Source organism: Amblyomma maculatum, chromosome 7 (genome assembly GCF_055883805.1).
Source record: "Amblyomma maculatum isolate TAMU_Amacu chromosome 7, ASM5588380v1, whole genome shotgun sequence".
In the NCBI taxonomy this organism is placed as follows: Eukaryota; Metazoa; Arthropoda; class Arachnida; order Ixodida; family Ixodidae; genus Amblyomma; species Amblyomma maculatum.
Window position 1 is genome coordinate 84,780,367 of NC_139350.1, and position 13,343 is coordinate 84,793,709.

Here is a 13,343-nt window from a genome sequence, read left to right on the forward strand (position 1 = left end):
TAAAATGTAAAAGTTTACTACATACTGCGGAGTACTTTCTTCTGAAGGAGCGTGGCGGTTTCAATCTTTGTCAGTGCGATCGCGGCTTAGATCAAATAGCGTTAATTTTTATGAGCTGGAATTAAGTATGATAAGCTCCAAGCTTCGCTCTTCTGGCACAATGACGACGGTACCACGAACTAAAGGCATCAGCCACTGAAGGGAGCATTCTTGATTATGCCTACTCTATTCACTCTTCATCGCCCACTATTCTTTTCTTTGCAGCATGGAGTACTTTCTGGAAAAGCTGCGAATGTCCCGTTCTACCAAGGATGACGAAACTCCTCCCCCGTCGCCGTACGCGGACCAGGAACGAAGGCCGTCCAGGCTGCTGGGCTGCCAGCTTCACTACCCTTCGCCCACCTTCATCGACAGGGTGAGTGAGCAGCGTGTGGCCATTTCTTTCTTTCCCTACCTAACGTTGAAACCTCCAAAAAGAAGGCAACGCCGAGAACATGTGTACGGAAAGTAAGCGCTTAACTGCACAATTGCAAGTTACAATGCGCGGAACTTCTCCGGGCTTGTGGTGTGGTAAGCGACATCTACGCGGTTTACTCAACGAAGCGTTTAACCTCACTTCTATATTTATACGATCACACGTCCTATATAAGCTCAGGCTGTAAGGGACGCCCCTACGGAAGAGCCGAGGAATGTTCATTGATCACCTGGAGTATAGGAAAGCTGAAGCAGTTTTTTTTTTTTTTTATTTCTACGAGGGTCAGCGATGCGAATGTACGAAGTCTGAGGAGAAAGCTTGCGAAGTAGTTTCGCGCTAGGATTTAAAATGGCAACGCAATCACAGATTAAAAGTTGAGGTTTATCCTCAGCGCGCCGGAGGAGTGCAGAGAAATGATGACGTAATTGCTGCCGATTTTCTAGACTTCCTCTGGCCTCGCCCACGCCGTATCGAGTGTCGTCCTATGCTACCGAACGATTCCTCATCAGCTGTACATTCAGTGTCATTGGTTTTCTCTCTTCACGCAACCGTTCATTCGCTGGAGACGCAGTGCCGCTATTCGTGACGTCATCGTGGCAGCCCCAGCCCAGTGCCGCGGACTGCGAGGAAACCTAAACGCCCGCGCCACTACTTTCGGCGATTAAACCACATAGCCATGCTATAGAAGAAAAATAAAATTCTCATTATTTACCTGCCATTTGCTTACGTCATATCTACGCTAAGTAGGCGCTTATGCCGGGTGTTCCAGCGAACACTTTGAAGAATTCCTAAATATAAGGATAGCAAAACAATTGCCAGGAAAAAACCTTCAGCCTTGGCGGACACAGTTTCCTGCAAAACTCCTTGAGCCATAAATATCATTAACTGAGACTGACTACTTAACTTTTTTTTAGTTAACGCAGCCGGGTTAACGCAGTGTGTTGCAGTCTGCACGCGGGGCAATCGGCTGCGGCAATAGCTATACAACGTTCTGAGCTCGTTTCCTTTTCTTTTTTTTTTCTTCCGAGCTCTGCATATGCAAGCCACAACATCCTTGTATGGTTTGGCTATTTGAAGTACTGCTTTCTCACTAAAATCACCCAGGGTTTAGGTTGATGATACCATGCGATAACACTGTTTGAATTACCCGCGCCTGGATACGATAACTGTGACGTCACGAACTCAAGGGCCAATCAGGAGTCAGGCACAACGACGACTGACAAGATACTTTCTTGGCTCCGGTGTACGTACGAGTGCCTTTGCAATAAAACTAATTTTCTAAAGCCCTGAAACGCTATGGGAATTCCGGTGCTCTTTGCCGCGCGCAACGAAAGCCGGACGCGTCGGACGCGCAAAGACGTTCACTGATGACGCGTTGCAGTGGCTGCGATGCCTAATTTGAACTGGGAGTGTTTTGAACCTACCGATATATTCGTAATACTGCGACTTTGACACTAAAGACTTTGACATTACGTATGTGAACAACAAATTCTAAATACTAAAGTAACCATACCCGTTACCTTCTTATCATGGGGTCATAAAGCCCACCATGCACTAAGTAAAGGCTGTATCATTCACCGAGGCCAACTGCTCTCAAAATCAGGAAGTAAATTGAATATGAAACTGACAATTACCGGACAATCCGTCTGCAAAGAAAGTTGCAGAAAAATCGACCTATAGCCAGTCAGCCATTCCAAAGGTGTGGTTGGTTATAAAATTGAAAAATTGAATACGAAGTTTGCAGCCGCATATATGCTTATGCTTACCTTATACGGCCCCTCTTAATTTAAACTGCGGTGGGGAGACCTGGTTTACGTTCGTAGATTTTTCAGTCTATACATTATTCACTCAAGAATCATAAATTTCAGGTAAATCAACTTCTGTAAATTTCGTGGAAGCAATAGACAGAATATAGGATAACGATTGAGTAAATCCAAAGCTGCATTTCACCTTCAGCGTCTTCTTCAAATATCTGAAGCCTATGGATAGCGAATTTCGTTGGTTCATGTAAAGCTGGCATAAGGTCGTCAACAGTGCATGTTCGCTCGGGTTTTATTTTTTTGTGTGCTTGTGTTTTCTGCCGTTTCGGGGAGCCGGCCCGCGAGACGCGCGGGTGGAGTTGCGCCCGTACCCAGGGAGGGGGGACCTTTTTCTTGTTTTTGGTTACAGTGTGAAGTGTCCCTGTCTGTGCGCGTTGTCTGTTTTATGTCTCTCTTGAGGGGCGGGGTCTCGCGCATTGAAAAGCGTTCGGCGGTTCTGTGTTTGGCCTGTTGGTTACTTCGCGAGGCTCCGAACGCCGTCGGCGGACCCCGTCGAGCGCCCGTTGAGGGTTTGTACATTGGTGTTTTTTATTTGGTATGTGTAAGAGGCAGTCGTAAATCTCCTGCGCATCCTCGAGAATGGCATGCCAGTGGTCGAAAGGCCGGTGTTGAGACACTTCGGCGAACTCGATCTCGGCTACAATTTTCCGTAAAACTGTGTGAACGGTGGCAGTGGGAAACCATGGACGTTTTCGCGGAAGAGTGAGACTGCATGAGAACGGCGAGTTGCGGGGAGTAGCCCGGGAGTTGCGGCCCGAGCGAGAGAGAAGACGGACGCTCTGCTGTACGCTCGCTTGGGACGATGGACAAAGGTTAGTAGCCGGCAAACAATTCGCCAAGAGCTCACGCGGGAAGCATCCTCTGTAGGATGCAAGGCCCTCCAGCACGAAGCGGACATAAGCATGATGCAATGGATGGGAGTAAAGCGAACTTAACGCTGATCAATGTACTTTCCAACATGCACTGTCGAGCGAAAGCCGGGGAAGATATATCTATCAGGGTGCGCCAGATTAAAGTCTGGTCACTTGCTGAGTACCTTGGAGTAGGGATGAACGCTAGGCGAAATCTGCCTCTAGTACCTCAACCAGAGTCGGGGTGGCGGAACCGGGCTTGGGGGACGATAAACCTCAAAAGCGGCTTCATGTAGGGAACCTGTCTCAGACGCCGGAGATCCGGCAAACGCCTTGTGGTGGTGGAATGATCTTAGGGCCGAGGGCCACATATTCGGCTAAGATCGAGTGCTGGCCGTCTTCACAGGTTCGAATGGGAGCTTGAATCGCATTGTCTGTCAGTCAAAATCCTACACTGGCCATATTCCCCTCCAACATCCCATAACCCTATCCTTACTCTATACTTCCCGTTCCCTTACAACCTATCCCTTGCGCAACTTCCCAGGGGAGATACGTGGGGTCTCCACGGGCCCGCTTCCTCGGCAGTGGATCGCTTTAGTAGCATTCTCCCTTTTTATTTAATAACTTCCAATCAAAAACAGTTGTCCGAATGGACCTGTTCATTTATATCGGCAATTGCGGAACTTTCTCTATCCGCGATACATTAGTGGCGCGGGCGGAGTCCGTCTTTGGACTTCATCTTACTCAATGTCCTAAGCCGGAGGGCAACCCAACTCAGTGCCCCTTCTGTTCTTCTATTCGACTGTGCTGTACATGTTCATCTAACCACTCTATCATTTCAATTAAACCAGTTTGTTCATTTAGGTTTGGTATGTGGTTTGTGGGGTTTAAGGAGGAAGATGAGGAGGAAAGGTAGGGAGGTTAACCAGTAAAAGCAACCGGTTTGCTACCCTGCACTCGGGGAAGGGGATGAGTGGATATAAAAGTTGTGAGAGAGGGATAGTTGAAGTTAATACAGTCACATAACAGACACGCCACATCATATCATGTTACAGTCATGTGATAGCAATTTCGTCCCAAAGCAACTCAGGCTAGGAGAGACGCCGTAGTGGAGGACTACGAAATATTTCGACCACCTGGGGTTCTTTAACGTGCACTGACACCGCACAGCACACGGGCGCCTTGCTTTTCGCCTCCACCGAAAAGCTGCCGCCGAGGCCGGGATTCGATCCCGCGTCCTTGGGAACAGTAGTCGAGCGCCATAACCACTGCGCCACCCCGGCGGGGTTGTTTGTTCATTTAATTCTGCCCGTTGCGATTTTTTCGGCGAAGCAAGGAGACAGGATCATCAGCAACAAAAAAAAAAAAAAAGAGGTTTACTGCTGGGTTCATATCTTTACCAAGCCAACAGAACAATGTTGCCTTTGGAAAACATCAAAATAATGCACCTTGTAACGTGAAGAAGAGAAAAATGGTGCCTCGTATTTTAGAAAAGTTCGCTTTTTCGTTTTCTAATGCCGATTAAGCCAATTGAATCGCTGATCAGGGGCGGATAAATAGGCGACCGCCTATTTATCCGCTAGCCAGGTGAGAAACTTTATATTCAAAAACTGTGTTCAGTTCCCCCCCCCCCCCCTTTTTTTTTTTCTGACGAAAGAAGTGGAATGAAAAACACGACTCAAATGGCACCTTTCTTTACTTCTCTTTCCAAAACCGATTAGCCCGCCCCTGTGACTAATCAAGGCCATCACACGCCTAGCTAAAGAGTAAAACGCATATTTTATGGCTAAAGGAATCTCAATCTTTCAAACTGCCACTTTTCTTTCTCTATTGACGCCTGATGGGTAAATCAAACCATGGGCGAAATGAGATGGTTGGTTTCCTAACTGCTAATTCTCGCATAGCCGGTACCTCCCTGCGCGCTAAACGGAAGTGTATGTACTCGGCAGAGGCTAAAACGCTTTCTTTGAGATTTTACTCACTGCTTCTCGCTTCGGTGTACCCTCCTGAGTGAACGTCTGAGCAAATTAAAGAACCCTGCATTCGCAGTTACCACTGGCTGCGTGATGTATGACGACTTGGACACCTAAAACCTATATTCGTTTAGGAAACAATGCCATGGATGACTTCATTCTATAGGACGTGCGATATTTTTCTGAAACAGAATCGAATATTTGTGCTAATGTGTTCGCTACTTGATCGAAAATTAAACAAAAAAATAGCAGTTCTTCTATCCTCTAGAGTAGGCGCTCCGGTATGGGGCTATAACTTACGAAAGTTAACATGTAACTGCTAAAAGAGGCCACACTAATCCCCATTAAGCGGTCACAACACGCAATTAGTATGCTAATTCTATGAGCATCGAGTATGTACAGTGAAACAAAATACACATTGCTTCTGGTGAAGCAATATAGTAACCTAGAGTCGCGCCTTAGGTGCAGGTGCGGGCATAATCTACTCATAAGACATGACCTCCGCGATCTGTCATAAAGGCACGGTTTGCAGAACTTGCCTGCGTCCTGCCATGTGCTACTGTCTTAGAGGTTATGTATATGAGCATTATGAGCGCTGCCGCACAAATGGACTGCATATATCTACTGATCGCGGCTTGATGGTACGCGATGTGAGCGGGGACCCTGTTCTTCGATTAGCCGCCGAGTAAAATTATGGTGGACTTCGTTCGAGCCAGTTGCCAATTATTGGAAGAGTGTTCGAAATCTTACGTTTTCGATTCATTTCTAGAAAGGTTTTGAACATGCAACATTTTATTCGTTCGAATAATCCGGAGGAAAATATTCAAATCATCATTCCAAATTTTGGAACGTCCGCACGCTTTTACTTTATTTTTTCTCGTGAGATTCGGCGTTGAAAGGCTGCGAGGCACTTTAGCGAGCTCAGTTTCAATCGATCGGAAACTTGTGATTTTAGTGCGCAAGCACGCATGCTGGACGTTATTACAGCAAGCTGCTATCAGCCCCCAAGTATCAGCTACCGTCATCTGAGGCTGAAACAGTACATTTAGGCCTTCTACCCACCGCTTTAGGGGATCCCCTAAAGCGTCTCGAGACGCTTGACACGTCTACCTCTTCTGGGCTCACATAAAATGTAGCCACTCTTAAGATGGAGGTGCCTTGCCTTTATGGTCTGGCTGCAAGGCACGGCATGGGCACTCGGCATATACGGCAGAGCACTTGATCGCGTCCCACAAGAATGACAGTAAAGTCGTAGCATTCCACTGTATTCAGATAGTGCTTTGGCCGCTGTACAGGTAAAGCAATACCATAATATACTGCTCAAGAAAATGACACTATACGAAAGCAGTGGCAAATGTCTAAAAAAAGAAAAGAAAACAGGAGACTATGCACATGAGGGGAGTCAGCCATTGGTTTACGAATACTGCGAACATATTCATAAGGAATGTGTTCAAGGACACTCCCGCTTCAAACATCTGTGCAGAAACTCTTCGTGCACTTCCTCTTCCAGAGAAATTTTTCTCCCCTGCGAAACTATGCATTATGAGACGTGTACACCTAAATTCCTTTTGTCGGCCGTATCTGACCCTGCCCCGCATGCCCGAATTCTCCTGAGCACCATGTTGATTTAGAACACTGCCTTTTTCTTGGCCCATTGCCATTCAGTCCCATAATTTTTAATATCCTCTCCCCCAATGCTGCGGGCTTAGCTAGCCTCGGACCAGCTGGCTGACCAGTCGGCTTACCAGGAATACTAAGGGCTTAACAGTGCGTGTAAATAGAACAGTTATTTCGCTCTCACTAGCACTTATAAAACTGCGAATTTATACAGGACACAACAGATGTTTGGTTTGGGCTAGTTGGTAGCAGTTTGTTGAAGACCTAGAGCAAAAAGGACATCTGTGTTGTGACTGTTATCTCCGTCTTTTTTGCGCTATGTCTTCAATATACAGGACACAGTCAGGAGATATCAAATCGTCTTGTGATGAGTGATACAGGTCAAGCTAAATAAAGCTTCCCATTTAACGCAATGTAACACCACCTTGAGCAAATTGTCGCCCGCCTCCTCCGCTGCGCCTTCCCTCGGCGTTCGATCTTCCCACTGGGAGAACGTCTCTCACGCGTCCTAGCACGATTTTCGTTTTTGCTTGTTGTGTTCCTTTCTTTTTTCCCAGCATTGTAAACAGCGCGCGACGCATATACCAACACGATCCTTCGCTACGTATCGCTCCTCTTTCGTGTTGTTTCCAGCATAGCCCAACCCCCATTCGCGATACCGTGTTACTGCGTATTGCAGAGCGGCACTCGTGCAAGAGACGGCTAGCGGCAATAATTCAAGGCACCGTCCGGAGATCCAGATGTGGAGCGGAGGAACATTTGGCTATATAAAATCGATCGGGCTGAGTCAACGCAAAGCGATGGTAGTGGCTGTGTGACGCCATCAAGCAATTCCTATCTCTCCTAGACGATCTTGTATGCCGCGCCGCATGTTACGTATACGCGTTCTTTAGCGTTTTGAACTCCTCAGTGCATCATGTCCGCCCTGGATTTATTTAAAATATTCGCCTCCTACCTCGATGTAGTATGGACTTCTAAAAACCGTGCTTCATACCGACTCGGTTATGGTTTCCAAGGCGTAGTTGTCTTTGGCATAAATGTATCCTAACTGGAGCGTTTTAATGTATCGCCCTATTTAACAAAAAATGACGTATACTTTGGCAAAAAGAAAAAAAAAAGGGAAGGGGGGCACTTACATGAGGAACGACGATCTTAGTTGGTGATTTTGGCCCTTAACAAAACCAACAAACAAATATCTCGGTGTTCGGTGAAGACCACTGTTTCCGTCGCGGTCGATCAGGCTTAAGAACGCCGTATCGGATTACCTGTAACCATATCGATAAAGGTAAAAAGCCCCAGGCGTAGCAATTGTCCGGAGAATTGTATAGTCGCATAGCAACATGCAAGTAATGTGCTGTGTCGGGGGCTAAGGATAACTCAAAAACGAGCATGCAAGACTTCGCGGCGAGATTAACTTACGAAAATTATATTTAGGGCAGCGGCGGCGGCCAATGGCGCCCCGGAATTATAGGGTCTGCCACTCAGCTCCACAACGAAACGAACCTCCCTTCCCAAATCATATCATCGTAATTAAATGTTTTCTACTCCTCCTCGTCGGTTGAGCCGTTTCGCCATTGATGTCGGTGCTGGTATAAACGAGCTACGGTTACTATATCTAGTTACTATGTAGTAACTCTAAAACGATCGAAAAGGAATCACGAGAGGAGGAAGTTGCTCAGAAGAAGAGCCACGAGTAAGCGGCACAAATCTTGTGGCTCTTCTTCTTTTGGGAAATTATCTTTGGCTCGTGAAGACAATAAAGAGTGTTTCGCAACTGCACATACATGCATACAAACATCGCTGAAAAATCTGTGCCTAAACACATAACAAATATGCTATAATAGCGGAGCTCGAATTTCGCTTTACGGAGCATTGTATTCGCCATTCGAATTTTCTTCAAATTTTGCCTTTCAGCATGATCAGTTCAAAGACGACCAGTTTGAGCAGCTCACTCTTCAACGTTGTGGCATTCATAAATTGAGACTGTTACCTCCGTTTTCGTTATTCGGAAGCACATGAAGGCGAGGAAACCGCCTGCCAAGCATGAGAATGGGGTGCCTTGCAATTCGCTCGCATCGAAACGCGGTGAACGGGATCGGACCCGGGTTACCCGGCTCAGTAGCAGAGTGCCTCAAAGCACTTTGCCACTGCAGCGAGGCGAATGCTCAAATCGACGGCTTGCCACTTAGCACAATATATTAATGTTAAAAAACACGGGACGCATTGTGTGTTGCGCGTGAATTCTTTCAGTTATCCAGTATTTCAAAACGAAGACCGGTTGTAACTAGCCACTATATCACCACTATCCCATTGCGAGGGCCGTGATTGTTGGCTAACTTAATCCCTTAACGGCCCTGTCAGTGGAAGCAAGCAGTGTACTCGTAACTTCTGCTCCGTTTTTGTTTTGCTAACTATCGCTTACCGAGCGTGCTATAGTTTTGGCTTCCGCACGCAACACACCCTTGTTGCACGGGCGTTTTCAACGGCAGTTCAGTTGGAGGTCAATTGAACTGAACGGAAGTTAGCGATGTTACACGGCAGCACCAACTGCAGTTGAAATCTTAACTGCAATTTTGTTGAACTGAGGTCGGCGGTCGCAGTTGAGCCAGTCAACTGACTAGATGGCTGTCAGCGGACGCGCCGCATCGGCCGAGTCGGCGGCATTTCCAACCGCAGTGTGTTCTAAAATCACACGGAAGGTTGTTGCCCTTACTAGCGCAAGTCATGGTCTGCAACTTTAACTACTCAAATGAGTGTCAAAACATAAGCACACAAAGCGACACCAAAAAAAAAAAAAAAAATGGAGATTAAGCGGTGAAGCCAGATGTCTCTGAAATGGATTGACTTGGCTCTGTGTCGAGTTCAGTTGTCGCGTACTCAAAAGAGCAAACAAGCAAACATGCGCAAAATCTATAATTGAATAATATAAATCGTGCAAATGTTGCAAAAGTATTTTATAATGAAAATAAAGCACTTTTTTTTTTAGCAAGAATTGCTTCATGTGGCGGGATCACGTGATTCCGAGGGACAACTGAGGCTCGCGATATGTTCTGTGTAACTTAAGTCGACTGCCGTTCAGTTAAACGTCAGTTGAAAAATTGAACTGTCATTTAACTGAACGGCAGTTGAAACTGCCCGTGTAACACGGGTGTGTATCTCACGGGTGGCAGACAAGCGCTGACGCGCTTTTCAAGATCTCTCTCTCTCTGACACACACACACACAGAAAAAAAAAAAAAGGATTCGCCTTGCGTGAGGTGCTATGACATGCGCAGGTGATTGGATTGGAGCCTGCATAGTGGAGCACTTCATTGTTGTCGTCTGCACCGATTGGCCGCTAACGAAGCTTTATGGGTCACTCACAAATCATTGGCAGTTATGATAGCGATACACATTGCTAACAAGTTATAGGCTTTCGCAGCCTAATCGCGAAATGGAATTCCCGTTCCGCTCTTTGGTCGGCAGCTGATGAGTGACTAACGCACGGAGGCGAAGGGATTAGGATTTACCTACTCTGATGTCGGACGTCGCGGGGCACAGTGTTCGACAGCTAACAACAGAACCATTCAAGCCCAGCGCCCTTTCGACATTCTATCCCGATGTTTCAGCTGCCAGTCATAATAAACATGAAAATAGAATGAACCTTAGCTCTAGCGCTTAGCTCGAAGGGCGGTTCCTCGGACTCGATACGGTCGAAACGCGAGAGGAGGAGGGAGGAGCTGGCGCTACATTTAGAACACTAAGGGGCTTTGGGTCCAGCTTCTGCCGTGGAAGTGTTGACGGAGTAGAAAATTTCAGGTTTTCAGAGCAGCTGTTCGATATATCAGGTAGCGTTGTTGCAATAAATAGGATATTCTGGGTTTGCAACGCATTAGAAGAGTTAGCAGGGAGTCAGCTTCATGCTCCACAAATGTTTAAGTTCATCTTTTCAAATAATAATTTCTTTTTGACGGCAAAGATGTATTTTATGTCTTGTTGTCAAGACAACAAAAGTACGAGTGCTAGCGCACTAAGCGGTTCAGTAACAGCAAGTCTCCTTCAATTCTAACTGAAACTCCGGTGGGGCTGCGACTGCCTGTGTCCTTCCTGTTTCTCTAGTGGCACCCAGAATTGGATTAGAAACCGGGGGGCTCGTCGGGAAAAAGTGGTAAGGCGAAAACGCAGTGTATCGATTACTGATGGCCAGATCAAGGGGGCTAACTTTTCCGCTGCGCAAATGTCTCCGGGTGTCTTTCGATCCTTGTACGCAATGTATTTTCAGGGAAGAGGGGAGCCTCCTGTGCTTTTCAAATATCCGGATTTTCGTTGTTATCCGACTGCTTCGGAGGAAGATGGAAAAAGCGTAGAATGCAACTAATCTACAAGAAAAGGTCAGTTTTAGGTGCAGTCATTCATCTTCACGAAGAAAAAAAAGAGCAATTTTTAGGGAAGGAAACACTTATTAATGAGAGGACTACTTTCTAGGGGACGCCGGCGAAGTCAGCAACACTCCTTGCAATAGGAGCTACGCGTCAACAGAGCCCGTATCGACGACAGAAGACAGTGAGGTCGACTCCTGTCATGCCTTCTCTCATTAAAAGGGAGAAGCCTTTGAGGTATCATTCGACACATACCCCGAAGTCACTTTTTTTCGTTCAAAGTTGAACAAAAGCCCAATTCCAGGCGCCTACTAGGGCAGAAATGGGTCGTCAAGATCCTGTAGTCTGCAGAGCAGTTGCTCAGACTGACCCAAGATAAGACATCAGTCGCCGATAATACCGCAACGCGTGAAACCTTCGTTACCGTTTCAACTTTTTGCGCAGTTTTCAAGTCATAGCTAACATTATTTGTTGAAGAAATATGGTAATAACTGCACAGCTGGATTTCAGAGCTTCCCTGGCAACCGCAATGTACTGTTGGCCTTAAATCTGCAACAATCTTCGCAAAGCATTTGGGGTCACCTAAGACCCAGCTCCAAAGGTACTTTTTATTATTCCTCTTTCGGAATCACCTAAAAGGCCCCAGGTTGGGGTCGGGGAATTACATAAAGGCTAGCGGTATTACGTGAAAGAAAAAAAAACTTTAGCAAGAAAGTGGCGCGAAGGAAAAAATGGGGAGGCAGAACCCCCAAGCAAAATCTCGTTTTGCTCGAGGAGCCACGCCCATGCTGTAGTCATGCACGCTCATAGCAACATCTGCATGGCAGCGATATGAAGTTTGGCAGGCGTAGTCATGAGACTGCGCCTAGACATGATAGCTACGACCTACAGGGGACAGTCATGACTTGATCTTTAACTGAACTATGCCCTTTGTCCTTAACCGTTGACCTTGACAGAGTAAAATTGGTTCCGATGCTATAGCATCAACACCGTGCCCCGAACCATAACATTGCAGTCGTGCAGCCAATCAATAAAAGGTGACAAACATCAGCCGACTGCACTATAAGCTGCGCGGCAAAAGAGCAAAACTTGTGCAAAAGCGCTTTCGCGTGACATTAGAATTTTAGCCAAAGTTTGCGTATTCTTGTCTTGGTGATTTTTTTTTTTAATTTTGCGGTATGGGGCGAAGCACGGCATTCCAGCCTACTGTAATCTGGATGAGAAATGAGAAAATCTGTGATACGTTGCGATGCCCAATGTGAGAGCAGGACGACAAAGTTGGATTTCTGTGAATGAATAAATGGATGGAAGGGACAAAGCCGAGAAATTCTATAATGATGAACGAGAACTTTCATGTTAGCTTGAGACGAGATTAGACACTCTAGTGAAGTTAGTTATGGTAAACAAACTGGGCAGCTTGATATTGTGCTAACTCGAGAGTGTTAGCGAGGAGTAATTGAAGCGGTCCTCAAATATCGCATGCGCACTCTAATTTCGGTCGAACAAGTTTTAGAGTAGGCTATAAGTTTTGCACTGGGGGAGGGGGGGAGGGCAACTTCTAAATGACGGCGAAGAAAGTCAACGCATCGGTTTTCATTGTTTATGACTGCTGATATACATTCAGCCCAGGAAAGGTCCTGGATTATGTAATTTCTATGTATTTGCACGAGTGAACGCAGAAAATTACTAAACCAAAGACGCAATGAGGTGATGAGTAGGAAAGTTTTCAATGGAAAGATATTGATACGTGGCAAGGTTAGTCCACGAAGGTTAGTCCAGGCTGGCACAGCACACAAAACACAGAAACACAGCAGCGTCAACCTTATTCTAGCATCAATCGTTGCTACCACTTTGTCTTCTTTTGTGTCACTGTTGCTGATCGTTATCATCTTCAACTTCCAGAGAAGCAGGCAGGGCATATATGTCACAATATAAGGGATGTTTTCATAGTATTAAGATGCATCATCATCATCAGTCTGACTATACCAACTGCAGGGCAAAGGCCACTCCCATATTCCTCCAATTAACCCGGTCCTGTGTTAACTGTATACACTTTGCCCCTGCGAACTTCTTAACCTGATCCGCCTACCTAACTTTCTGCCTCCCCCTGCTACGCTTTCCTTCCCTTGGAATCCAGTTTGTTACCCTAAGCGATCATCGGTTAACCTCTTCGCAACAGATGCCCTGCCCATGTCTATTTATTCTTCTTGATTTTCACTAGAATGTCAGCAACTCGAGTTATTTCTCGGA

The 13,343-nt window shown here is 46.3% G+C and overlaps 1 protein-coding gene across 1 annotated transcript in view; it reads left to right on the top strand.

Moving 5' to 3' along the window:
- Positions 1-13,343, top strand: part of LOC146183783 (Golgi-associated plant pathogenesis-related protein 1-like) — a 315,211-nt gene that overhangs the window by 99,866 nt on the left and 202,002 nt on the right. The window contains exon 2 of the mRNA XM_084609201.1: positions 265-415. Within this exon, the coding sequence (XP_084465327.1) occupies positions 266-415 (150 nt within the window). The 5' untranslated portion in view covers position 265. The remainder of the gene's footprint in view (positions 1-264; positions 416-13,343) is intronic.